At 38.2% G+C, this 27,431-nt stretch overlaps 1 protein-coding gene across 2 annotated transcripts in view; it reads right to left on the reverse strand.

The window, feature by feature from the left end:
- OPHN1 (oligophrenin 1) overlaps window positions 1–27,431 on the reverse strand; it is a 611,104-nt gene that overhangs the window by 243,957 nt on the left and 339,716 nt on the right. For both annotated transcript variants that reach the window (XM_068533583.1, XM_068533582.1), the window contains exons 10-15: window positions 25,754–25,857; window positions 16,324–16,415; window positions 11,363–11,441; window positions 8,933–8,966; window positions 8,332–8,394; window positions 6,857–6,931 (exon numbers count right to left, since the gene is read on the reverse strand). In XM_068533583.1, coding sequence (XP_068389684.1) covers window positions 6,857–6,931; window positions 8,332–8,394; window positions 8,933–8,966; window positions 11,363–11,441; window positions 16,324–16,415; window positions 25,754–25,857 — 447 coding nt within the window. The remainder of the gene's footprint in view (window positions 1–6,856; window positions 6,932–8,331; window positions 8,395–8,932; window positions 8,967–11,362; window positions 11,442–16,323; window positions 16,416–25,753; window positions 25,858–27,431) is intronic.

The following is a 27,431-nucleotide window of genomic DNA, read 5'->3' on the forward strand; positions in this document are numbered from 1 at the left end:
AGAATGGCCATCATCAAAAAATCTAGAAACAATAAATGCTGGAGAGGGTGTGGAGAAAAGGGAACCCTCTTGCACTGTTGGTGGGAATGTAAATTGATACAGCCACTATGGAGAACAGTATGCAGGTTCCTTAAAAAACTAAAAATAGAACTACCATACGACCCAGCAATCCCACTACAGGGCATATACCCTGAGAAAAGCATATTTCAAAAAGAGTCATGTACCAAAATGTTCATTGCAGCTCTATTTACAATAGCCGGGACATGAAAGCAACCTAAGTGTCCATCATCGGGTGAATGGATAAAGAAGATGTGGCTCATATATACAATGGAATATTACTCAGCCATAAAAAGAAACGAAATGGAGTTATTTGTAGTGAGGTGGATGGAGTTAGAGTCTGTCATACAGAGTGAAGTATGTCAAAAAGAGGAAAACAAATACAGTATGCTAACACATATATATGGAACCTAAGGGGAAAAAAAAAGGTCGTGAAGAATCTAGTGGCAAGACGGGAATAAAGACACAGACCTACTAGAGAATGGACTTGAGGATATGGGGAGGAGGAAGGGTAAGATGTTACAAAGTGAGAGAGTGGCATGGACATATATACACTACCAAACGTAAAATAGATAGCTAGTGGGAAGCAACCGCATAGCACAGGGAGATCAGCTCTGTGCTTTCTGACCACCTAGAGGGGTAGGATAGGGAGGGTGGGAGGGAGGGAGATGCAAGAGGGAAGAGATATGGGAACATATGTATATGTATAACTGATTAACTTTGTTATAAAGCAGAAGCTAGCACACCATTGTAAAGCAATTATACTCCAGTAAAGATGTTAAAAAAAAAAAAGACACATGCACTCCAATGTTCATTGCAGCATTATTTACAATAGCCAGGTCATGGAAGCAACCTAAATGCCCATCAACAGACGAATGGATAAAGAAGATGTGGTCCATATATACAATGGAATATTACTCAGCCATAAAAAGGAATGAGATTGGGTCATTTGCAGAGACGTGGATGGATCTAGAGAGTGCCATACAGAGTGAAGTAAGTCAGAAAGAGAAAAACAAATATCGTATATTAACACATATATGTGGAACGTAGATATATGGTACAGATGAACCAGTCTGCAGGGTAGCAATAGAGAGACAGATGTAGAGAACAAACATATGGACACCAAAGGGGGAAAGCAGTGGGTGGGGGGGTGGTGGTGGGATGAATTGGGAGATTGGGAGTGATAATATATACACTAATATGTATAAAATAGATAACTAAAAAGAATGTGCTATATAAAAAATAAAATAAAATTCAAAAATTCAAAAAAAAATAAAAGCATTGCTTAATAAAAAAAAGAATAGAAAGCAAGGGATATGTGAAGAATGGGATAAAAGAACAAATAAAGAGAGATAAACATTAGCCATAATCACCAGTGTCTATCACATAGTATGCATTCAATAAACACTGGGTGAATCAATGAATGAGATGGAGAGAATTGCAAGACTGGTCTAAAGAAAAGGAGAAAAGTGAGATAAGTCAAGACAGAAGGAGGCAGAAGACAATAAGACCTGTAAGAAAATGAAAACAAATGAAGTTTAGACAGAGGAAATGAGGTATATACTCCACATCAGGAAAAGGAATACTTTTACATTATCCCTAAGTTAATATATTTTCCTTACATGCATCATAGAAATATATGAAAGATCTTGGTTCAAGAAACAGGCTATTTTATTCCAAGGGGAATACTGTGATTTCTCTTTTATACTGTTTTATGTCCTTGTGCTGCCAGTAGAGATCAACAGGACCCTGTATCTGGGATATTCCAGAGGTTACTCTGAGAGGAAAATGTATGACTATGTCCATGAACTACAGCTGCTGCAAGACTCTAAGCTCTGCGAGGAAAGGAATTTTTGTCTGCCTTGTTCTCTGCTGTGTACTGACCACCTAATACAGTGCTTAGCACATAGGAGGCAAGGAAAATGGGCATCCTCTAGGAGCTGGAAAAGGCAAGGAAACAGATTATCTTCCAGAGCCTCCAGAAGGAATTCAACCCTGCCAATATCTTGTTTTAGCTCCATAAGACTGATTTTAGACCTCTGACCTCTTAAACTGTAAGAGAACAAATCTGTGCTGTTTTAAGCCACTATGTTTGTGGCAATTTGTTACAGCAGCAATAGGACACTAACGTGAACAATTCCCTGGTTCCTTACTCGTGGTGAGATAACTGAAAGACCGTCCGTATATCAGAAACCCAGCAGCATGGAGCAAGTTGGGTGAGGGGGTTGCCAGATTCATATGTCAGCTTTAATTTATTTTCTGTACATTAAAATACCCCTGAAACAAAAATTCTTATCCCACCTTTCATATATTGACAGAAATGCTAAGAAAGGGCAATATGTTCGTTGGGAACTAAAGATGAATTTGACCTCAGATATTCAGATCTTGAGAAAACAATAGAAAAAATATTCAGTCTACAAACTTTATTTCTAAAAGTTTTTGAAGTCAGCTTCAAAACTAAAGAAAAACAAGAAATAATTTTTAAAGGACAACATTACATATATATGGTAAATTCTTTCGGCCTTCAGCAGTACTCGTTCAAAACAAGCATAATCTGAGAATAATCAAAGTATCTAGGTTAGTAAGTATAGTCATTATTAATGTATAGAACCTACGTGAATTTTTTAAATATATGTACACACACAGATCTGGACTTAGGAATAAAGCATTTTGATATGTATTGAAAGTTAAAGCTCCACACTATTCTAGAGTATAATAAAAATTATTAACATATAGAAGTGCTTTAAAGATTAATGCATAGAGTTCAAGTTCTGGGACTACTGAAGTGGAGTATAACATGGTTTTGTTTTATTTTCTAATGGACTTCTTTCTCCTTCAGCCAAAGAGCTCATATAATTTGAAGTTGCTTCTGTTTAATATATACTTATTATCTATTTGTCTAAATATACATGAGTTTAATACTAAAGTTAAGTTTTCAGGTGCTGAATACTTTGCATTAAGTATGGAAATAAAAAATGTCTACTATCATCCATGTGTGCACGTTTCTACTCTATTTAACTCTCTACATATGATTATATTAGGTGATATTCCACTTGGTTTCTGAAAATAAAATGTATTTTCTTCTAATAGCATGAATGTGAAAGGAGAAATTTAAATACCTAATTAACATCTTAGTGATTAGTTACTTCACTCACCATGCCAACTTCTCCTCTGTTTAGTTCAGTAGGCCTCTGTCATGGTAATAGTATTGTAGGAACAATGCTTTTCTGTGTATGGTTTCCTAGCCAGGTTCAACTTCATCAAGGACTTCTGTTAATATATCCAGTCTCTTTGCCCTCCATGCCCCATCTGCTCCAGTCATTGTAAAACACTTAGTCTCTGAAGCACAACATGATCTCAGATTTCCATTGAAGGAACAGTTACTGAGTTACCACAGTGTGCTAGGTACATTGGCATTATCATGAGCATAATTATGATTATCAAGATTACAAGGATAACAGTAGGCATTATCATTAATGAAATGCCTATGACTTGGTAAAGGGTGAAGAAGCAGAACTCTTAGATGTGGTACCAAACTGCCTCTGAGGTAATCAAATTAGTTTCTCTGTGACCAAGGTAGTTTTTGATGGATCCAGCACAAGTGAAAACTATTCCTCACAGTTTGTAGGATCTACTAACATCGGGCATCATGCAACAATCTAGGGTAGGGGAGAACTGTGACTAACCAACCAACAGACTGATTGAAAAATAATTATTAATTGTGGATATATCCCCTTTAACTTAGTGTCATATTATATTTGCCAAAAAGACAGATTTTCAGGTAGGGGAAGTATGGAAGGCTCTAGTAAACAACAGAAGAAAGCCCACAGTCAAGTGTTATAGAAGATGCCATAGAGAAAGTAGTCTGCAGTCCGCAGATTGTTTGGGTTAAAAAAGTGGCTGGAAGTGTCTTTTTGACTAGCAAAGAGCATGAGACCTAAGGAAAGAAGTAAGGAAAAGATATCGTGCTGGCAAAAGGAAATGAATGCTCTTTCTCCTGGATAAATCATGGTGAGCCTACATGAAGCCAAGACAGCCAATTCGTAGTGGTATGGGAAAAGATCAGGATAGGTCAAAAGAAGCAGGGCAATTTTGAGTATCCCAGTGAGAATCTCCAGAAGACATAACACGAAAGAAGCTTAGAAGGGAGGTCTCTTTACATATTTATAGATTATACGCTAGCTGACAGACAGTCTTCTCCATAGAATGTAAGTCCCACAAAGGTAGGAAATACAAGTGGTGTGTTCAGTGTTTAATCTATAGCCCTGAGTGTAATGCCTGGCCCTTTGTAGATACTCAAATATTTGCTAAATGAATAAATAAATGAATGAGGATCATCACCAGATCTAGAATTTCTTAGATCTGGGGCAGGGATCAGGGTTTACCAGTTTTATGCATACATAAGTAAATTAACACTGTTTTATAAAATACTTATAAATATTTTTATTCAGAATATAAATATTCTGAATATAATAGACTATTGTCTATTTTTCAGATATTCTTATGAGTACTGATATTTGGAGGTTGATGTTGAACACATGCACTACACCAGCCCAGCCACTTTCCATGATACTTTAACTGAATTGTACTGTCATGTGTGATTTGAATGAACCATTTCAGTCCTATTGAAGCCTGTAACAGAATCAGTAGGATGCCCACCATGGCGGTTCTTTTAGCTTATTATACATCAGGTAGAAGAATGTAGTGATACTGGAAACAGAATTCTAAATAGTTCAATAATTTTTCAGAGACTAAATATCCTGGGCCATGCTGTCAACTGTTTTATATATGAAAAGTGTCCTTAGCTTATAAAATGCAATGTAAATTGGCCATGAATAACGCAGCTTAAATTTTTAAAAGTCAACAGTGTAAAATGATAAATAGAAACAGATATTGAGGTACCAAAGATGTAATCCACAATGCAAAATCTCCATAACTGTTCTTACTGGATGCTGCAGCACCCTCAAGTGTTAATAGATTAGGATGTCAGGCCTGCAGGTTTGTGGAAGGTAAGCTATGCATTACAGAAAAGACCAAAAATATATGCTTTATCCAAACTGCAGCTTTCCACACGCAATTTGTTCTCTGACACTTTATGAGAACTGAGCTTACCAGATAGTTCACCACCATTCACAAAAGGAAGAAGAGCAGGTTTTCAGGAAGAGATAAACAATGAGTTTAGTTTTGGACATGTAAAACATAGGTACCTGTGGAACATCTATGTACAGAGATCTTGCGCAAAAATTCCAATACTGACTTCCTCAGCCTTTGGAGCTTACTGCCTCAGCCATGATCAGTTTTGTCCACTTATCAGAGTGTGCTACACAGATATGATCATTCCAATATGTGCCATGACCTAAGTATGTTTGAGAAGCACAGGTCCAGTGGGAAACTGAATCCATGAGTTTAGAACTCATGAGATGATGTCTGGACTAGTGATTTTTGAGTGCTGAAAGCAAAGAGGTGCTAGTAAAAACCACAAAGAGGAACTTCCACTCCTGGCCATGTTGGAGTAACTGGGACCAGACTTCCCTCCTGTTGTAACAATTAGAACACAGGACAAAATATATGAAATAGCTGTTTGTAGTCATTGAATAACATACAGTATAAGACTATGACTCTGAAAGAGGCGAAAAAACAAGAATAAGCCCTACCATCGCCATAGCTTGCTACCTGAAAACACTTTCTGGATGGTAGCATGGGGAGTGAGAGCCCAAGCTGAGCATGCAAGTCTTGCTCAGTTGAAGAGACAAAGATCAAAGTTCAGAGTTCAGAGAGGTTCAAAGTTCAGAGAGGCTGAGGAAACTAGAATTTGCAGGGCAGAGTACCAGAGAAGAGGGAGCTATGTAAAAAAAGAACTGAAAAACCCCTAGCTATGGGTCCCCTTGAGTCTGTTATTGAATATAAATCCTAGTGCCTAGGATGAAAATCCATGAGTCTAGGCAAAGAAATACCAAGAACTCACACAAAGCTGGCAAATGTTTAAGTTCCAATAACTAAGAATGAAGAGACAAAAGAAGTCAGACCTTAGATATAAGGCTAAACTAGCCAGGAAAGGATACTTTATATCTATCCTAACAAGCTTAAAAATAATCCTCAAATGGATCAAGGTGCTCCACAAATAACTGCCTGCAATACAAAATTCAACACTCTTAAAAAGAAGTCAACGAAATTGAAACACTCAAGTCATGATGTCCAGTATCCAACAAAAATGACTAGACATATGTATAAAAGAAAAATGTGATCCATAGCCAGGATAAAAATCAATCATTAAGAAAACATGTAGAAGAAGAAATGAAGGGGGGCAAAGATAGCATGCTGGGAAATACCCAGACAAGATTTAAAAGGTAAGAAAAAGAAAAAGGACCTGACAAGAGTCACTTGAAAGGAATAATACAAGATGTTAGAAGAATCAAGAGACCATTGAGTCACAGAAGTCATGTATGGAGAAAGTTTCGAAAAAGAGAGAGTGGTCAACAAGGATATCAAGCAAGATAGAGACTGAAAAGAGTCCACTGGATTTCACAAGAAGGTGCCTTCTAAGCCTGGCCAGAGTAGTTCCAATGGAGAGGTTGGGATAGAATCCAGATTGCAAAGGGTTTGAGGAGTGAATAAGATGTTTCAAGGCAAGATGGCCTCTGACTCAGGATAGGCAAATAAGTGTACATTTTATGTTTGAAAATATTTTTAAAAATATATTCTACAACCTTCTTTAGCAATGTCTCCTTTCTCTTATAGCCACATTTCTTCCCAATACACAGACAACTCCAAAAAAGAATTATGAAATAAAAATTGTTACCAAAAAAGGCATTCAGCAACTTCTGAACCTGAATATTGCTGCCCACGGTACGGTACAATCCCTCTGTCTTGATCCCTAGGGAAAGAAAACCAAGTCAGTTTTATTTATATAGCTAGAGCTCTCATCTCCCTCAGGGTAGAGAAAGTAGGTACTTACACAATGGAGTCAGTTCAAACAGGAAAGGGTCTCCCTACTCTCTCCAATCTCTCCAGCCCTCCCCTGCAATAGGGGAACAGTCCTGAAACATCTCTGCAAATTATTCTTTTCATACTTTCATTTGGATTGCACCAAGCCCTCATTAACCTGAACAGAAAAGAACACACTCTATAGTAAATAGAAGAAAATGCTCAGTTGAGTAGCAGCGGATGGCTGAGAATGGTGTTACCATCTTGTCAAGGAACTAGGGTTTAGTTGAAAAAGGAGGAAATATGAACCTTCAAATTGCCCCTGAGCAGTGGTATAAAGTAAGAGAGGCCTACAGTGTGGCAGATGTGAAGCAAACAGCCATTTTTTGCATGAAGAAAGATTGAAGTAACTTAAAAAAAAAAAAAAAAAAGAGGCCTGGCTCATACACTACACTTGCCTACATTCAAAATATTCTCAGAGAGAAACAAGAGAGTATTGTCAACCTGGAAAAATGCTGATGCCACATTTGCCTGAATTTAACTTTGCCCACCAAAATTTTCAAATCAATATGTATTGTGGCAGAAACTGAACTCTTGTTTATTTAGGATGGAACTATCATAACACTACTTGAAGAGTGCCAGATAGTATTTGAGAATATTTTATAAGCCATTTGAAGCTCTTTATCTTTAAAAGCAGGAAACCACAAATTATCCAAACATGGTTAAATACCACTGATTTGCAATTTGTGGAAATTTTAAAAATTGTGTCTAGTACTCAAGGTTTATAAACAGTCTCCTTTCCTAAAACGGGTCCTGACTAATAGATGATATCATTGTTCCTTTAGAGAAATTGCCCAGGAAAAATTCAGAATGACCAGATTTTGCCATTTGCAGCAACGTGGATGGACCTGGAGGGTATTATGCTAAGTGAAATAAATCAGACAAAGACAAATACTGTATGATATCATTTACAGGTAGAATCTAAAAGATAAAATAAAACTGGTGAACATAACAAAAAAGAAACAGACTCACAGATATAGAGAACAAACTAGTGGCTACCAGTGGGGTTGGGGGGAGGGGAGGGGCAAAATAGAGGTGGGAATTAAGAGGTACAAACTATTATGTATAAAATAAATAAGCTACAAGAATATATTGTACAACACGGAATACAGCCAATATTTTATAATAACTATAAATGGAGTATAACCTTTAAAAATTGTGAATCACTATGTTGTATACCTGTAACATATAATATTGTACATCAACTGTACATCAATAAAAATTAAATAAATAAATAATAAAAAGAATGACCAGATTCAAACACTGCTAAGGCTATGGTTCATATCTTACCTTTGGTCTCAATGACATTGATGCACTTCCTAACAAACTTGAACCCCACTTCATTCAGCTCCACTGTTTCAAGCAAAAGAAAGCAGAGTTAGATTCTGCTGTAATAAACCTCACCTACCAAGCATTCAATGATCTTGCTAAGAGACCGCAGTGAGAGAACTAGGGGTTTGGTTGCTCTTCTTCAATCACCCTTATGTGGAAAGATTCCTCATTCAGGGGAGAGGGTGGTTAGAGTTTTTACTCTTATAACACAAAATGCTTTTACTTGACCCTTTGCATTATGTCTGCTTTAGGCATGAGCTACATCAAATGTGAAATGTGAGGCTGGAAATGCACACAATTTCTATCATGTGTCTAGAAAAAGAAGGATATAATGTGTTTCTCTATATTACTACTACTACCCCACCCATAAGCTAAGATAAAGTGACTTCCTTAATTCAATCAATAAACACCTTTTAAAAAAAATAGGCCTGAATTTCATTCCATACAGAGGTATCCACAAACACACTTGCATCAATATTACATATCATTGATGATAGCATTTACTGTGATTAGGACAGCTAACAGTTCATAATGTCAGTAGATCAGAAATTTGACTCACTTTCTTCCTGTTTCGTTATAGGGCTGTGATAGATCTACAAAAAAAGAGACAGAAAGAGCCATGGTTATTGTGAATCACTATAGGTAAGTACAGCAAATACTAAATATCTTTCCCCAAATAAGCCATCAAAACCATTAGCGACTTTAAGGCTTTAACAAGAAAGAAAGTGGGCTAAACAGAATCATCTTTGCCTAGGTCCCTAGGAACAGTTGGATTAACAATCCCTGAAGATTACACTGAATTTCATACAGTTCACTGCAGTTGTAGCCTACTCATCTTAGACATTTACTTATGTAAAGCTTAGAGAATTTTTCTGATGGAGCAAGAGAGCATGAGAGAAAGAAAGTGATTTTCTCATGGATACCTGGGTAATTGGCATTGATGGTAAAATTTAAATATTCCTAATACCAACCTCCCTGCCCAGAGACATTAATGGGTGTTTCCCTGTAGAAAGGCAAGTGCCCATCTGAAAGAGATCCATGCATTCACCAAGATTTCTCTGAGCCATCTTGAAGTATGCATTGTGATATCTATGTGAGAGACCAAAGAGGAGATCCTTGACCCTTGAAGCCTAGTCTTGGCTCTACCTCTACCTCTACCTCATTATGAAACTTAGGCGTGTCCTTTTCATTCTCTAGACTTCAAAATTCATATCTCTAAAATGATCAGGGTTGGAGTAGATGTTCCTTCAAGTCCTGATCTTCTTTGACACTTTAAGCAAAGGCAAGCATACTATGTATAAGATCAATGAATTGGGGGGGGTTAATAAAGTAGTGACAACATTAGTAATGTGAGGCTGCAGGAAATAAATCCTCTATATGCCATCTGTATAGTTTGCTTTAACAATCTCTCCTTTTAAAAGAAAATCTTCTCCCTATGTGTGTATGCCAATGGATATTTCAGTGAGAGAGGTTTCTGTGCTTGGCCAGCCCCTTTTCACCACTGCTATAAACAAGATATTTGTGAAACGTCTCTCATAATCAAGTTGGTAAGGATCCACATGCAGTGGGCCCATGTTCTAACATCATTCTCCACAAAAAGCCATCTGTATCCTTTGATTTTTAAAACCCTAAAGGGAGAGCAATTTCAGGAGAGGGAATTAAGAGTAAAATGATTTACAATATCGTAAATTAACTATACATCAATTTTAAAAAGTAAGAAGAAAGAAATATGAACAACAAAAAAGAATAAAATGCCTTGCTGAGCTTCCTACTATCCTCCTAAAGAAATATCACAGGTGTGTAATAGTTAAGCTCCAGGTTTCTGGGAGGGGAGGAAGGGGAGAAAGGCCCTGGCCTATTTTCTGGATGACAGTCCTCACAACACCACTTCTCTCCTGCTACCATCTTGGTTGCTATTAATGCAATCTGGCATCTGGGCACTCCTCTTTAGTCTCCAAGGCACTGAAAACACACAGAAAGAAAGCCCTGTGATATATTTCCCCTCTTAGCAAGTTTTTGCCTTGCATAATGCAAGAAGATTGGACTGTATCCAAACACTGTTGAATTTCAGTAGGTTTGTACCCAACCTTCAGACCAGTCAGAAGCACCTCAACCTAATATAGTACATTATGGTTGACAAACTGGTTTTCAACTGATTTTTCAAATCAACTCTGTGAGGTAGGTAGAACAGAAATTATTAAAGCCATTTTACTTAAGAGAAGAGAACAGTCTCGGAGATTAAATAACTATCTCAAGATCACACAATCATTGAATGGCAGAACCAGATCCAAATCTAACCTTTTGGGATTCCAAGACTAGGAAGCTGATATTATTTCATATGCCACGAGAAGAAACCTACGCAGAAGATACTGAAGAGAGAAAATGCTTTTCAGTGACCTCTGACTGTTCATATTGGTCTTTCTATGATAATCACTAGCCTTTTAAAAGTATTACTTGTCATCATATGTAACAGTGTTCTAAATGGAGTGGTGCATCCTGGGATACAGGATGGCAATGCCATCTCCTGCCCTTAAAGAGAACAAGCTGACTTGGGGATGTAAGGGAGGGGCAGCAAAACCATTTTGAATAAAATCTTAATAAATCCTTGTTCACAACCATGGAAATTATTTTCCATCCTTATATATGAACACATATTAATGTTATAAACTGCAAAAAGGCTTAATTTTCTTTCTTAAGATTTTGTGGGCATGGCTGCATAATCTAAGACCAGAGCAAGAAGCTGAGAGACCTGGATTCTAGGCCCATTGTGATGCCTTTCTGAGAGTGATCCTAGAGAAGTCTTTCACCCTCTCTGGAACTCAAGTTGCCTAACTTGTTAAAAAAGAAATGTCAACTCAACAATTCCTTCTACCTCTAAAATTTTGAGTATCAAAGATCTATCACCATTTAATTATCCTGGACCCACTGCTACCACTAGAGCGACACATATACTGGATTCTGTTGCTGAGGTTTCCCCAGGAGAACTTACAGGTTCTTTCCCATCCATGGCCTCCATCCATAGTCTTCTGTTAGCTTCTGAAAGGGCTTGCAGAGTGATGGTTCCTGGCCTAAGGAAAAAATGACAAGTTGAGAGCAGAAAAGTCACCTGAGAGATTGAAGTCTTGTGATCTAGGGTCCCTCTCAGCTCTGGGAGATATCAAACTGAGCAGGCACAGGCATATAGATTTCCAACTTCTCATAATCTGTTTTACTCAGAAAAACAATGGAACTTAGAGAACAGTAACTTTGGAAACACTGGTGGAGGTGGTATCTTGGTGGCCTCATGCCAGAATTGGACAAGGAAATAGGAAGGCAGATACTGACACCTAACCATAATACACACTTAAACTGGCCCCACTGTGCTTGAGCCAAACTGAGGCTCACCCTGCCTCTCTCTCTTGGAAGCCAGCCATTTGGTCTGGGTTCTAGGGGTTCTGAGCATGTTCATTACAGGCACGTTCATCTATCAGGAAAATGGCTTGCTACTTCTACCACCTAGGATGTCCAAGGAGCATTTCAGTTGGAAATAAGTCAACAACATGCACAATGGCTCAGCCACAGGGAGGAGGCCTTTTGGCCAATTTAAGCAAGCTTATGAATAACAATGACAACTAATAGTTATTGAATGCTCACCAGGTGCCAGGTTCTTTTCTAAGTACTTTAGAGGTATTAATTCATTTAATCTACACAGGAAGGCTATAAAGCAGGGACTATAGTAATCCTTATTTTATAGAAGGGGAAACTGAGGCACAGAGAGGTTACCTAAGTTCACACAGTGGTTAAATATAGAGCCAGGATTTCAATTTAGGAATTTTGGTCCAGCAGCCATGTTCTTTCTTAACTAATATACTATAAGGCCTCTTCTGCATGGCAGATGACTTCAAATCTAATTTTATTTTATTTACTTGCAGTAACTATAACTACATACCCAGAGATACCCCAATTTGGTATACTCTGTTCTTTTTAGACCTTCAAAACCAAACTGGAATTTGGGGATTGACCATAATGTTGCAGGTATAAGGTCTCTTCCATTCTCTGCGTAGTTGTGCCATTATGAGATGCTTGTTACTCTCACTCCTTCTACGTTAAGATGAGACCTCTCTCAGAGTCATGAAATGATAAGAGCAATTACAAGAGAGTTCAGTGGAAAAGTCACTGTGCCTCAGTTTCTTTATCCATAAAAATGTTGGAGCAGACAAGCTGGGAGGTCCTTTCCAGTTCTGATATCATGAGATTCCTGTTCTACCTGTCCTTCTGTCTCTTATTCCATTAAAGTACTCCTTAAAAAAAGGAAAGAAAAAAAAAAAAAGAAAAAGCAAGTCATTAACTAGAATGAATCGTTCTTTTTTCTGCTCTTTAGCTGTTTGGGCACAATTACACTTTACAGGATTTGCTACTGAACTAGGGATATTAGCTAACATCGTCATCAGTTAATGAAAAGGAATTCTGAATTCTAGGTGTCCTCGGGAGCTTATAAGCATTGTGACCACCTATCGACCCATGCCAATTTTTTCCTCACAGACTCAATTTATAATATTCAATAAGACTAAACCCTTAAGTAAAAAAAAAAAAAAAAGGAAAGCCCCCAAATGATCTTTAAGCCAGAATCAATTGAAAACCAAGACTTGGCTTTGGGCACTGGATTCTTTCAAGTTTAACTTTTTCTAAGAAACATCCAACCTTTTGGATATATCTTATGGGGCTAGAAAGTCTAGAAATCTTTGTAAAAACAGCTACGCAGCTGAATCCTGAAGCCAGAAGGAAGGAGAGCAAGCAAATGGGCAACAAACATAAAAGCAGATGCTGTAGACTAGATAGGATGTTAAGCCCATTCTAGACTCAGTTTCCCTACTTGGGAAACCAATAAGCTGGTATGTGTCCTCTCTTGACCATACGGAGAAGCTGAAAGAATAAATAAGTGACTATTCAATAAGCATTTGGAGATTCTTGGGTGCTACCGAAAGTCAAATTCAAAGAAAAATACTGCTAAGAACAAGACGACAAAGTAGAGAGTATGACTTCTAGTCCAGGCTTTTCCATTATGACTTTAGACAAATCCTTTGCCCTCCCTGAGGTCTGAGTCACTCATCTAAAACAAAAAGGCATATACAGCATATTTGCTGTAGAGTTCAGTGGTTAAGAGTATGACTTGGAAACTAGTATTCCTGGATTTGGATCCTAGCTCTAACATTTAATAGCTGTATAACCTAAGTGCTTAACTTCTTTCTGTCTCCTTGTCTTTGTGAAATTGGGATAGTAACATCCCCTACTTCATGTGACTGATGAAGACTAAAGGAAATTATACACTTAAAAGGCTGAGAATGGTGCCTGGCACATAGAGGTACTCAGAGAATGTTAGCAGTTGTTGTTGTCATCATCATCGTCACTGTTGTCATTATTACTATTATTATTGCCCTTCAAGTTCTGATGGCCTATGAGCCTGTGGCTTCAAATATTGGTAGGAACACTAATAGAAAAGTTATCCTCTATTCTGGAAATAGAAAAAGGGACTCAAAGACTCCTTTGTTCTATCCCACAGGGAACATGAGTAAATGTGCCTGATGTCTACTGGGAGGCCTGTCTCTGCCCCTTATATCTGATTGACCAGCCAGGAAAGCAAATGCAGATGTCACATCACTCAGAAAACTCCACATGCACAGAGGTACCTCAGCATCTATTCATTATTATATTTGACCCTCTATTTCACAACATATTTATTCTCCTTATAATAGACAATGGAATAAAATTTAAAAGAACATGGGGTTTGGAGACCTACAGACCAGGGTTTGAGCACAGCCTTGCTACTATGTGACTTTGATTAGGCAAGGCAGTTAAATATATACAAGTTAATAGTCTCCTCACCTGTTAAATGAGGGTATGTTTTTTAAAGTGCCCAATATGTGGCAAGTAAAATCATAGACACATTGAAACTTTAATTCCTGGGTTCTGTTCTCAAAATTCCTCAGCATTCTTGGTTAGGGAAAAACACATTTAAAAACGAATACCAAATTCAGTATCTACCATGAGCTATACATAGCACTAGATGCAAGATATATAAAGATGAGTTGGTCTTAGCCCCTAGCCTTAGGGCCAAACTGTTTGCAAATGCTTTGAGTCTATGGGAATATTACTTGCAAGTGGGCAGCAAATTTAAGCTGAAAAGTGAATCAGAATGGAACTAGACACAGAAAATTTTAATTTCATTTATGTACATTGATGCTGCATAGCCAAAGACACTAAAGGTTCATGAAAAGGAAGACACAGCCAACAGTCACTTTCCCCTTCCTACTGGGCCTGAAGCTGTGGGGGAAAATGAGTGACAGCCTTATGGTTATCAGTAACAATGTTTACAATTACAGCCGTCTTTGATTGAGGCCATCCATTTTTTTTTTTTTTTTTTGGCTGTGTTGGGTCTTTGTTGCTGCGCGCGGGCTTTCTCTAGTTGCGGAGAGCGGGGGCTATGCTTTGTTGTGGTGCGTGGGCTTCTCGTTGTGGTGGCTTCTCTTGTTGCGGAGCAGGGGCTCTAGGAACACGGGCTTCAGTAGCTGTGGTATGCAGGCTCAGTAGTTGTAGCACACGGGCTTAGTTGCTCCGCGGCATGTGGGCTCTTCCTGGACCGGGGCTTGAACCCGTGTCCCCTGCATTGGCAGGTGGATTCTTAACCACTGTGCCACCAGGGAAGCCCAGGACCATCCATGCTTAACAAAGAAAGCATATAGATTCACAAACAGAATTTTTTTAACATCTTTATTGGAGTATAATTGCTTTACAAAGTTGTGTTCGTTTCTGCTGTATAACAAAGTGATCAGCTATACGTATACATATATCCCCATATCCCCTCCCTCTTGCGTCTCCCTCCCACCCTCCCTATCCCACCCCTCTAGGTGGTCACAAACCACCGAGCTGATCTCCCTGTGCTATGCGGCTGCTTCCCACTAGCTATCTATTTTACATTCGGTAGTGTATATATGTCCATGCCACTCTCTCAACTTCGTCCCAGCTTACCCTTCCACAAACAGAAATTTAAAATGGGGAAATGGACTAATAGTTACTTATTCCCAGACAAAAAAATGCCTTATTTTCTTAATCTGATCTATATGATTCCAGTCACTAATAGTTTTGTTCATGTGATATTGTAATTCAACCTTCAAGTTCCTTTCTAGTAATCTGATCATTTTGTTAAATTCTACTGTACTACTTAGTGCCTAATACATGGAAATAATGGACTGAAATAAAATAAACACATTTACTCACTGAACTTTGGATCAACCTCCCAACTATATAACATGCCTTTTTCCAAAGTAACTCCAAATGTTCTCATTTTAAACTTTAAAAGTTAAATTCCCCTCTGATAAAATTGCCCAGGTTGAAAAAACAAAAAGAGGGCACTGGAGAGAAACAAATGCAACGAAGTCCAAAGTTTGCAAGCTTTTGCTGAAATCAGAAAGTTGATAACCAAACTATTTCCACTTTACATAAATATCTGCAAAGTAGGAAAATCTGTATCATGTTTGTACCAAATGGGGAAAAAAGAATCCCTAATACCACTACCACCCTCCATCCAATCTACCTCCCCTTAAATATGTGTTCCAATTCATTTGTTCTTGTATATTAGGAAATAAAAAAGAATGAGTTTTGTTACCCTGTCCTTTTGTAGCATCACCAAATGTTGACCTTTTGCATATATAATAGCAAATTAAATCATAGGAGTAACTTGTTCTGCCTAAAGCAAGTGAGGCAAAGCTGACTGAACCTTGAATAGAGAGAACTAGCTCTGGGCCAGCTCTAACAGGGATCCCTGAAAGGGCAGTCAGAAGAGCCAAGACAATGATGTCATGAATAATTTTGCTCATTTTTATCAACAAGAGATGACAGAGGAAAATAAAATACCTACCCAGGCTCAGCATCTGGCACATGGGGACATTGTCAATTCATATCAGCACAGCTTACCTTTCATTAGTTTCTATATCAAAACAGAATCTCTTGTCGATAGACTCCGTCTTCCTTCTCACGCAGTACTTCAGGGTTAAGTCCAAGGGTCCCTGATATAAGAAAAGGATTAATAGCCAGCTTGAAAAAAAATACATAGAAGCTTCTTCTGCCTACCGCAGCATCCTCAGTGTCACTTGGAAGGCATCTCTCAGGGCAGCGGGAACAATGTTTAGCCTCACTGAGAACCTTGTCCCCTCAAATGGTAGTTGCAGCAAGGTGGCAGATGGTTTCTCTCTGCTCCGAAAATCAATGGCTGAGTTCAGGAGAAAATGCTCAGGATAAGACATTGCTCTTTTCCAAGCATGATATATTAAATAGGAAACTCATTATACAACATGTAAAGGGGAATTTAGGAGAAATGGGCTGCCCAAATGCCATTAAGTGTACAAAATAAAATTTCGTGAGGCTTCTAGGTAGGGAGGTTGCAATGGGTAAGTGGCTTTCTGCAATCTTCCTTCCATTACAGTGGCAGATAGAAGAGGGGAAGAAAAACATTTTTGGTTCCCCACTTCCAGAGTCTTTAAGATGATGGGAATTACAAAAGCAATATCTCCAAAGATAGGGCAGGAGTAGGGAAAATAAGCATATTTGTGTAATGGTCAAGGTGGCATTTGGTATTTCATATGTGCAGGATAGTGTGGCCCACCTGTCTTGTGGGCACGTAACAAGGCCATAGAAATCCACTGTGTCCACAGATTAAAATTCCCCAAATCCCAACATAGTTCAGTTCCCCTCTATTATCTCAACAGAGACAGTGGGGTATAGGAAAGAGAAGTAATGTTTATTGATCACCTACTATGTGCCACATATTATGCTAGGTATTTTTAAACCACTTTTCTTCATAACGACACTCAGAGGGAAGTGAACCTCAGAGAGGTAAAATGGCTTACCCAAAGTCACCCAAGTCAGTATAGCAGAAATAGTAATAAACTAAGAAGTTTAAAACCTTGGGTCTTGTCTCAGTTATGCCATTTACTAGCTATGTGGCCCAGGGTAAATATTCTTCCTCTCTGAATATAAACTTCACAACCTATTAAATAGGAATAATACTATCCTCCTTGCTGTCTCGAATTCAGAAATACTGCCCAAGTGCCAGGTTTGTGCCTAAGCACTATACCATCCAAACTGGTCCATACAGCTGATCATCCAGTACTTCCCTCTCACTGTCACACTCAAGCCCTTTGCAGGTCTATCCTTTTACCTGTTCCTGCACTATAGAAACAAAACTCTATATTCACCTTTCAATCTGCCTTCCCAACCCCAACACTTAGGATATCAAGCATTGTTAGCCTTGCAAGATGAGAGTAATTAACAGTATCATGTACTCACCCTCCCTCTTTAAACTCTCAACTCCTTCATATTTGGTGAGGCGATGTCAAAGCTTGGGGGACAACACCACTTCAGGTTCACCTCCAGCTACCGTCATCTAGTTTATGTCCCATCAGTGCAAAAGTACTCTTATTTCACACATGTATCATGCTCTTTCATAACTCCAACTTTGCATATACTGTTTCCTCCACCCAAAGTGACTTTATGTATATTCTTTGACTGGCTAAACTCTTAACTTGTTCTGCAACTTGTAGTTCAGCTTTCATTTCCTCAAAAATCCTTCCCGAATACAATATACTGTCTGCTATGTGTTTTCTGCATTGTATTAAAGCTTCTTTTTTTCATGTCTGATTTCCCCACTTGATAGATCTCCTCAAGGATGTGGGCAGTGTCTTATTTATCTTTATATCTCTAGTACCTAGTAAAGAGTTAGTGCTCAATAAATATAAACTATATTATCATCCTTGCCATTTTTTTCTGAGAAAAATGATACTGAGCAACATTAAGTAATTTACTCAAGATCACAGTTTACTAGGCCACAGAACTAGGATTTAAGACTAGTTCTTGAGACAAGAGTGTCCAAGAGGTGGAGTAGGACGACCCTTAGCTCACTTCCTCCCATGGGCACACCAATATTACAACTATTTATGGAGTGATGATCAATGATGAGAATCACCTGAAGGCTAGCAGAAAAGATCCTCTACAGCTAAAGGTATAAGGAAGGAACCACAACTAGACAGGTAGGAGGGGCACAGGCATGGTATAGTCAAGGCGCACAACCCTGGGTACATGATCCACAAACAGGAAGATAATTACAATTGCAGAGTTTATCCCTAAGGGGCAAGGGATAAACTGACCCCCATATGGGATTCCTAGTCAAGGGGTCCTGACCCGGGAAGACAAGGCCTCAGAACATCTGGCTTTGAAAGCCAGGGCTTCCTTTCAGGAGGGCCAGAGGGCTGTAGGAAATAGACACTCTATTTTTAAAGGGTGCACACAAAATCTCACATGCTCTGAGAACTAGGACAAAAGCAGTAATTTGAAAGGCACCTGGGTCAAATCAACCTGCTGCTTTAGAGACCCACCCAGAGAGACAGGCGACAACTGGAACTCACCCTAGGGACATAGACACTGGTGGAAGCCATTTTGAGGAGCTAATTCTACCATGAGGAAACAGGTGCTGGAAAGCACCATTTTGGAGTCCCCCTTGTAGCTTATTAATGTCAGACCTGGCCCCACCCACCAGCTAGTTGGCAAAAGTCCTAGGACATGCTAGGCCAAGCAGCCAGCCACAGAGGGATACAGCCCCATCCACCAGCAGGCTAGCAGCAGCAATAGGTCCCCCTGGACTACCCAGCCACTCCAGGACCCAGTGCCATCTAACAGAAAGCACAGGGCTCAGCCCTGCTCACCAGTAAGTGGGAAAAAGCTCCAAGAACTGGCCTTACCCTGTAGCAGGCAGGCAACAGCCCCAGGATACACTGGGCTCCAACACTGCCCAGCAGTGTGCTGAAACTAGCTTTGAGACATACTGTGCCCCACAACCAGCTTACCCAGGATCCAGCCCCACCAAACAGCAGGCTGAAACCAGCCCCCAGACCCCAGCTTGACCCAGCAGCAGCTTGACACCTGCTCTGGGACCCTTCCTTTGGGCTTCACAAGAAGCCAACCAATGACTTGGCCAAGCCCACCAGTGGGTAAGGACCAGGACACAGCCTAAACTACCATGGGGCAATAACCAGTTCCAGGACTCCCTGGGCCCCACAGCCAACTGCAATGGAACTCAGACCAGCCCACCAGCAGGTGGTAGCTTCAGCAGTAGGCAGGGCCTGGCAACCAACCACGGGGGGGTGCCCACCAGTGTGCCCATAATAGTAGGCCCCACCAAAAGAGGAGCCTCTTTTTATATATAAGACATTCTATTCAAAAGCTAGCTGCAGAATATACATTCTTTTCAAGTGCACATAACACTCTCCAGGATAGATCACAAGCTAGGACGCAAAACAAGTGTCAGTAAATTTAAGGAGATAGAAATCATATCAAGTATCTTTTCTAACCACAACACTATGACTAGAAATCAACTACAAGAAAAAAACTGCAAAAAAACCCATAAACATGTAGAGGATAAACAATGTGTTACCAAACAACCAAAGGATCACTGAAAAAATCAAAGAGGAAATCAAAAATACCTGGAGACAAATGAAAATGAAAACAAAACAATCCAAAATTTGTGGAATGCAACAAAAGCAATTCTAAAAGTGAATGTTACACCAATACAAGCTTACCTCAGGAAACAAGAAAAATCTCAAATAAACAACGTAACCTTACACATAAAGTAACTAGAAGAAGAACAAACAAAAGCCAGTGTCACTACAAGAAAAGAAATCATAAGATCAGAGCAGAAATAAATGAAATAGAGACTAAAAAACAAAAAATAGAAAAGATAGATTAAACTAAGAGCTGGTTGAAAACATAAACAAAATTGATAGATCTTTACCCACAGTCATCGAGAAAAAAGAGAGAGGGCCCAAATCAATAAAATCAGAAATAAAAAAGAAGTTACAACCAACCCCACAGAAATACCAAAGATCGTAAGCAATTACTATGATCAATCAAACACCAATAAAATGGACAACTTAAGAGAAATTCCTAGAAATAAATGTACAATCTTCCAAAACTGAATCAAGAAGAAATAGAAAATACAAACAGACCAATTATCAGAAATGAAACTGAATGAGTAATTAAAAGAAATACTCCCAACACACAAAAGTACAGAACCAGATGGCTTCACAGGTGAATTCTACCAAACATTTAAAGAAGACTAACACCTATTCCTCTCAAACTATTTCAAAAAATTACTGTGGCAATACACTTCTGAATTCATTCTGCAAGGCCTGCATCACATTGATATCAAAATCAGATAAAGATACCACAAAAACAGAAAATTACAGGCCAATATCACTGATGAACATACATGAAAAAAATCCTCAACAAAACTTTAGCAAAGCCAATTCAACAGTACAGTAAAAGGATCATACACCATAATCAACTGGGATTTATCCCAGGGATGCAAGGATGGTTCAATATCCACAAATCAATGTGATACACCACTTAATAAACTGAAGACTAAAAAATCATATGATCATCTCAAGAGATGCAGAAAGAGCTTTTGACAAAATGCAACATCCATTATGATAAAAAAATTCTTAACAAAATTGATATACAGGGAACATGCCTCAACATAATAAAGGCCAAATATGATGAGCCCACAGCTAACATCATAGTCAATGGTGCAAAGCTGAAAGCATTTCCTCTATGACCAGAAACAAAACAAGGATACCCACTCTTACCAGTTTTAATGAACATAGTATTGGCATTGCAGGCCACAGCAATCAGACAAGAAAAAAAAAAAAATAAACCAAATCCTAATTGGAAAGGAAGAAGTAAAAGTGTCAATGTTTGCAGATGACATGATACCACATATACAAAATCCTAAAGATGCTACCAAAAAACTATTAGAACTCATTGAAGAATTCAGTAAAGTTGCAGGATACAAAATTAATATACAGAAATCTGTGGCATTTGTACACACTGACAACAAACTATCAGAAAGAGAAATTAATAAAATAATCCCATTTATAATCACATAAAAAATAAAATACCTAGGAATAATCTAAGGAGGTAAAATGCCTGTACTCAGAAAGCTATAAGATGCTAATGAAAGAAACTGAAGATGATACAAACAAATGGAAAGATACTCCATGCTTGTGGATTAGAAAAATTAATATTGTTAAAATGACCGTACTACCCAAGGTAATCTACAGATTCTATGTAATCACTAGAAAACTAGCAATGGCATTTTTCACAGAACTAGAACAAGTAATTCTAATATCTGTATGTAAATGCATACACCCTGAGTAGCCAAAACAATCTTGAGAAGGATGAACAAAGCCAAAGTTAACATGCTCCCTGATTTCAAACTATACTACAAAGATACAGTAATCAAAACATTATGGTTCTGGCACAAAAACAGACACATAAATCAATGCAACAGAACAGAGAGACCAATAATGAACCCACACTTATGTAGTCCATTAATCTATGACAAAGGATGCAAGAATATACAATGGGGAAAAGACAGTCTCTTCAATAAATGATGTTGGGAAACTAGACAGCTACATGCAAAAGAATCAAACTGGACTAGTTTCTCACATCATATACAAAAATAAACTCACAATGAATTAAAGACTTAAGTGTAGGATTTGAAAGCATAAAACTCCTAGAAGAAAACATAGGTAGTTCTCTCTGTGACATCAGGCTTAGCAATATTTTATTGGATCTGTCTTCTCAGGCAATGGCAACAACAGCAAAAATAAACAAATGGGACTTCCTCAACCTAAAAAGCTTTTGCACAGCGAAGGAAACTATAAACAAAATGAAAAGACCACCTACTGAATGGGAGACAATATTTGTAAATGATATATCTGATAAAGGGTTAATATACAAAATATACAGAGAACTCATAAAATTCAAAACTTAAAAAAAACAATTTAAAGAATAGACAGAGGGCCTGAATTTTTTGAAAGAAGACAAACAAATGGCCAACAGGAACATTAAAAGATGCTTCGCATCACTAATCATTGGGGAAATGCAAATCAAAACCACAATGAGATGTCACCTCACATCTGACTGAATGGCTATCATCAAAAAGACCACAAATAACAAATATTGGTGTGGATGTAGAGAAAAGGAAACCCTAGTACACTCTTGGTGGGAATGTAAATTGGTGCAGCGACTGTGGGAAGCAGTATGGAGATTCCTCAAAAATTTAAACATAGAGCTTCCATATGATCCAGCAATTCCACTCCTGGGTATTTGTTGGAAGAAAACAAACACACCAATTAGAAAAGATATATGCACCCTTATGTTCAGCATTACTTACAATAGCCAAGATATGGAAGCAATCTAAGTGCACACCAGTAGATAAATGGATTAAAAAACATGTGGTATATAAAAACCATGGAATATTACTCAGCCATACAAGGGAATGAAATCTTGCCATTTGCGTCAACATGGATGGACCTCAAGAGTATTATGCTAAGTGAAACAAGTCAGACAGAGAAAGACAAATACCATATGATTTCACTTATATGTTAAATCTAAAAAACAAAACAAATGAACCAACATAATGAAACAGAAACAGAGTCATAGGTACAGAGAACAAACAGGTGGTTGCCAGAGGGGAAGGGGGGGCGGGATGTGAAAAATAGGTGAGAAAGATTAAGAGGTATAAATTTCCAGTTACAAAATAAATGAATCACGGATATGAAATGTACAGTGTGGAGAATATAATCAATAATTATGTACTATCTTTATATGGTGACAGATCATAACTAGACTTATCACGGCGATCCTTTTATAATACATAGAAATCCCAAATCACTATGTTGTTCATCAGGAACTAACATAGTGTTACAGGTCAATTATACTTGAAAAACAAACAAACAAATAACTCATAGAAAAAAGAGATCGGATTTGTGCTTACCAGAGGTGGAAGCTGGGGGAATAGGGAATTGGACGAAGGCATCTAAAGGTACTAATTTCCCGTTATAAGATAAATAAATACTAGGGATGTTATGTATAACATGATTAATATAATTAACACTTCTGTATGTTATATATGAAAATTGTTAAGAGAGTAAATCCTAAGAGTACTCATCACAAGAAAAAAATTTTTTCTTTAATTTTGTACCTGTATAAGACAATGGGTGTTCACTAAACTTATTGTGATAATACTTTCATATTGTATGTAAGTCAGATCATTATGCTGTACACCTTAAACTTATACAGTGCTGTATGTCAGTTATATCTCAGTATAACTGGAACGGAAAAATATTTGATATGAAGAATGAATGAATGAATGAATAAGTAAATGAATAAATAGGTAAAACTAGTTATTGTGATTCAAAATGTAGCTCTCTTGCCTCTTACAACTACCTGAAAGGGAAGGGATGAGAATCTTATAAAATAGTATTTGGGATTGTGCTCTGTAAAGTAAGCAGTACAACCCAAATGGAAGTTGATAGGCTGAACTACTAGAGTACACTGGTAAGTACCACAGTCAGAAAGAGAGCTAATTCTTCCATCTCCAAATTGGGCTAATGATACTTCACAGTGCTGCTGGGAAAGTAAATGAGGCACATGACAGCAAATGTCTAGCTCAGAGCCTGGTGCACAGCAAACACTGAATAAATAGTGGCTTTTATGGTGTTATCATTATTATAGTCTCACTTATTTGTATTATTTACCTTTATAAAACACAAACTAGTAAAAGGAACTGAGAGAAATGATAAGAAGAAACCATTTCCAATTCAGTTTAAGGAAATTAAAGTAACTACTTCCACCTCCCCTTTGCTGTAAATGGACAACCAAGTTCCTCTTTCCATTCCATAAAGAGTCCCATATTTAAATTGCTTAGGCTGACACTTACTGCAGTTTTGCAAGTAGCCACTCAATTAAAAGGGCAGGGGGAAAGAATAACTAAAAGAAGGGCTTGCTCTCATCTGCTAAGAAGCTATGAAAGTGGTATCTGCTGCCTCTGGCCTCAGCTTTGCAGTAGGACCTGCCTAAGAAAGGAACTTTGAAGTCCAAAGTTTGGAAAGTAATGTGTGTAGAAAAAGAAAAGAAAGAGACTACAGGACAGTGTTACTTAAAAGCACTTGCCAGTCAGATACATAAGCTAAGTTCTGACAGAAATGGGACAAATTCTGTGCTACAGCACAATTTATTGGAACCACATTGAAAGGTTCTTTGGCAATTGGCAGACTGGAAACTAAGGAGAGTTTTGGATTCATGGATGAATAACTGGCCCACATAGAAACATGGATGAGGGTTGTGGAGACCCAATTTGGTATGCTCTGTTAGCGGTGCATCCCATGTCTAATCCACATTCAAAGCAGAGTGGCAAAACTTGTGGTTAATGACAAAAAAGAAAAGCAGTTTTTCAACAGCCTGCCACCAAATCTCAATCATCACTAATTTCCTATGAACAAGCCACATAAGAGAGATCTTCCATGGAAAGCACCAGCAATGGAGAAAAAATGGCCCCAAAAGTCTCCAAATTTCTGCCTATTGAAATTGGGTCTTCATGCACCACAACTTTCAATGCTAACAAGTAAACCTTTTTTTCACTTTATAAACAATTTGTAAATAAGGGAAATCCTTAAAAATTATGCCCTAAGACCCTGTCTGAGAGACAGTTAAAGGGACACACTGAACTACTTTTAGAATATGAATAGTCAGTCTATCAGCTTTTATCTTAAGAAACCTTCAGGTGTGTGTACGTGTGTGTGTGTGTGTGTGCATGTGTTCCCAAAGCCCCTACAAAGATAGGCAAAAGTGTGATAACAGAATAATTTTTTTAGCTGGGTGGTCATACATAAAAAATAATATATAATGTATAACATAATATAACATATATATATAAGATCAGGTTCCTCCAGGTAAGTGAACTATCTTCTCAGTGTGTTAAACTCATCTTGCCATTTTGGGGAGTAGGGGAAAGTTTGGAGGGCAGAAGAAGAGGAATTAACTGCTTAAAGATATTTGAGCATTACATACAATGTGGGGTATAGATTATTCCAACTTTAGGCACCAGAATACCCCTTTAAAAATGGAATTTCGGAAAATGTTTTGTATTTTAAACTCTTAACTATTTAAAGGAATCCTATAGTAGAGCCTTCTTAAAAGCAAGTAATACTCTCCTCCAATTTATCCATATTTTTTTGCAAATTTTCTTTGCACAATGTGATAGACTCTTGTAATAATGATCTAAAAGAGTACAGGCACTTTCAGAAGGCCTGGAATCATTAACAGAGATTTTTCACTCAACTGAGTAGTATCTGGCCCAATGCAAACTTAGGCCACGGAGAACATATGAAGTCATGGCTTCACACGACAGTGGTGGACTTGATTCTTTGACACGAAGTCAACATATACTCTTTTCTGAGATGCAGTCACAGATGCATTTCAAAAAAATGTGGCCCATAAAAGAACTGACCTGCTGCTTAGCACCTGGCTTCTGCTCCATAGGTGTCATGGTGAGCGTTTTGGTCTCTTTCTCATATTGGCAGTAGTATTTCACCCAGGATATTCCCAAAGCCCCTACAAAGATAGGCAACAGTGAGCTGATAGAATAAGTATTTTGGCTGCATGGTCAGTCCACCCCTAAGACAGAAGCTGTGTACAGATTATTCTTCATGGTCATGATCCAGATCTAGTGCTACCTTTCCCCTGAGCTCCAGCCGTGCAGTACCACCTGCCCACTACACAGATGGATAGCCTAATCATCATCAACTGCTTTCCACATCTGCTCTGGCTTGCTCCAAACCACTCTCCTTGCCATGTTCCCTGTGAATGCTCCCATTATATATCCTATTGTATGATCTGGAAACATCTGTAATCTTCTGCTCCTCCTTCCCTGTAACCTGCCCTTCTATCCCCTACATGTCTCTCCTTTCACCCCTTTTAGAACTGAATTCATTCAGGACCCTATTTCTGACTTTAAAAAAAAAATGTTTTATGAGCTATTTCAAACAAAATAAAAATTCACTATTTCTCCAATTAATTCTTTCAGTGGCCTTCTCTTTGGTTTCCCCCATCTGTGATCACTCCTTTCTAGCCCATTCTCTACTCTTTTGCTAAAGAAATACTTTTTTAGATTATAGGTTTATTTATATCATTCTTTTTATTATAAACCACCCATGGCTTTCCCACTCTCTCCAAACTCCTTAGGTTGGCTCACAAAGCCTTTTATAATGTGATCGTATTTACGTTTCCAACTTTGTCTTTTGCCACCCTCACCTCTATGCTCGTCTCATGGAATTATATTCAGTTACCAAAAAAATAGGTGGCAATATAATATATAGACCAAGTTCAAGACATATTTAAGAGTGGATAGGGCACTATCACTAATTATATCAGGACAACAAGTATAAACCAGGACTGTCCTTGGAAAACTAAGACCCTACAAACAAACTATAACCTCACACACCTCTGTGCCTTTATTCATGCAGTGGTATACACCTGGAATTTTCTTTGCCATTTTCTTTACCTGTCAAACTCCCAGTCATAATTCAAGTTTCAGTTCATATATCACTTCCTCAGTGAAGCCCTTAGATATATGCCCCAAATGCAGTGCTCAACACATTTCATTATAGTTCTTGATATACTTGTGTCTTAATCAGACTGTGAACTTCTTGAGGGCAAAAACCAAGTTTGATCCATTTTTTGTACCCCCAGCGCATTGCATATTGTCTGGCAAAAAGGATTCTTAGTAAGCGTACATTCAACTGAGCAGGAATGTCATATCCATTTAACAAATTAGAAAACTAGGGCATAGAAGGATCACATAGTTAGTTAATATTAGAGCCAAGATTACATACTCATTACTCTGTGCCTCTCTTATAATATAGCAGTGGTTCTCAAGTAGGGGCAATTTTGCCTCTCAGGGGACATTTGGCAATGCCTAGAGACATTTTAGGTTATCACACCTGGGAAGTGCTATTAGAATAAAGTGGGGAGAGGCTATAGATGCTTCTAAACACCCTATAATGCATAGGATAACCGCTCGAAACAAAGAATTAGCCAGCCTGAAATGTCAATACCACTGAGACTGAGAGTTCCTGCAATGGAGAGTTGAAGAGATGAATCTGACAAATAGAAGAACACATCTTTGA

Source organism: Eschrichtius robustus, chromosome X (assembly GCF_028021215.1).
Source record: "Eschrichtius robustus isolate mEscRob2 chromosome X, mEscRob2.pri, whole genome shotgun sequence".
NCBI lineage: Eukaryota > Metazoa > Chordata > Mammalia > Artiodactyla > Eschrichtiidae > Eschrichtius > Eschrichtius robustus.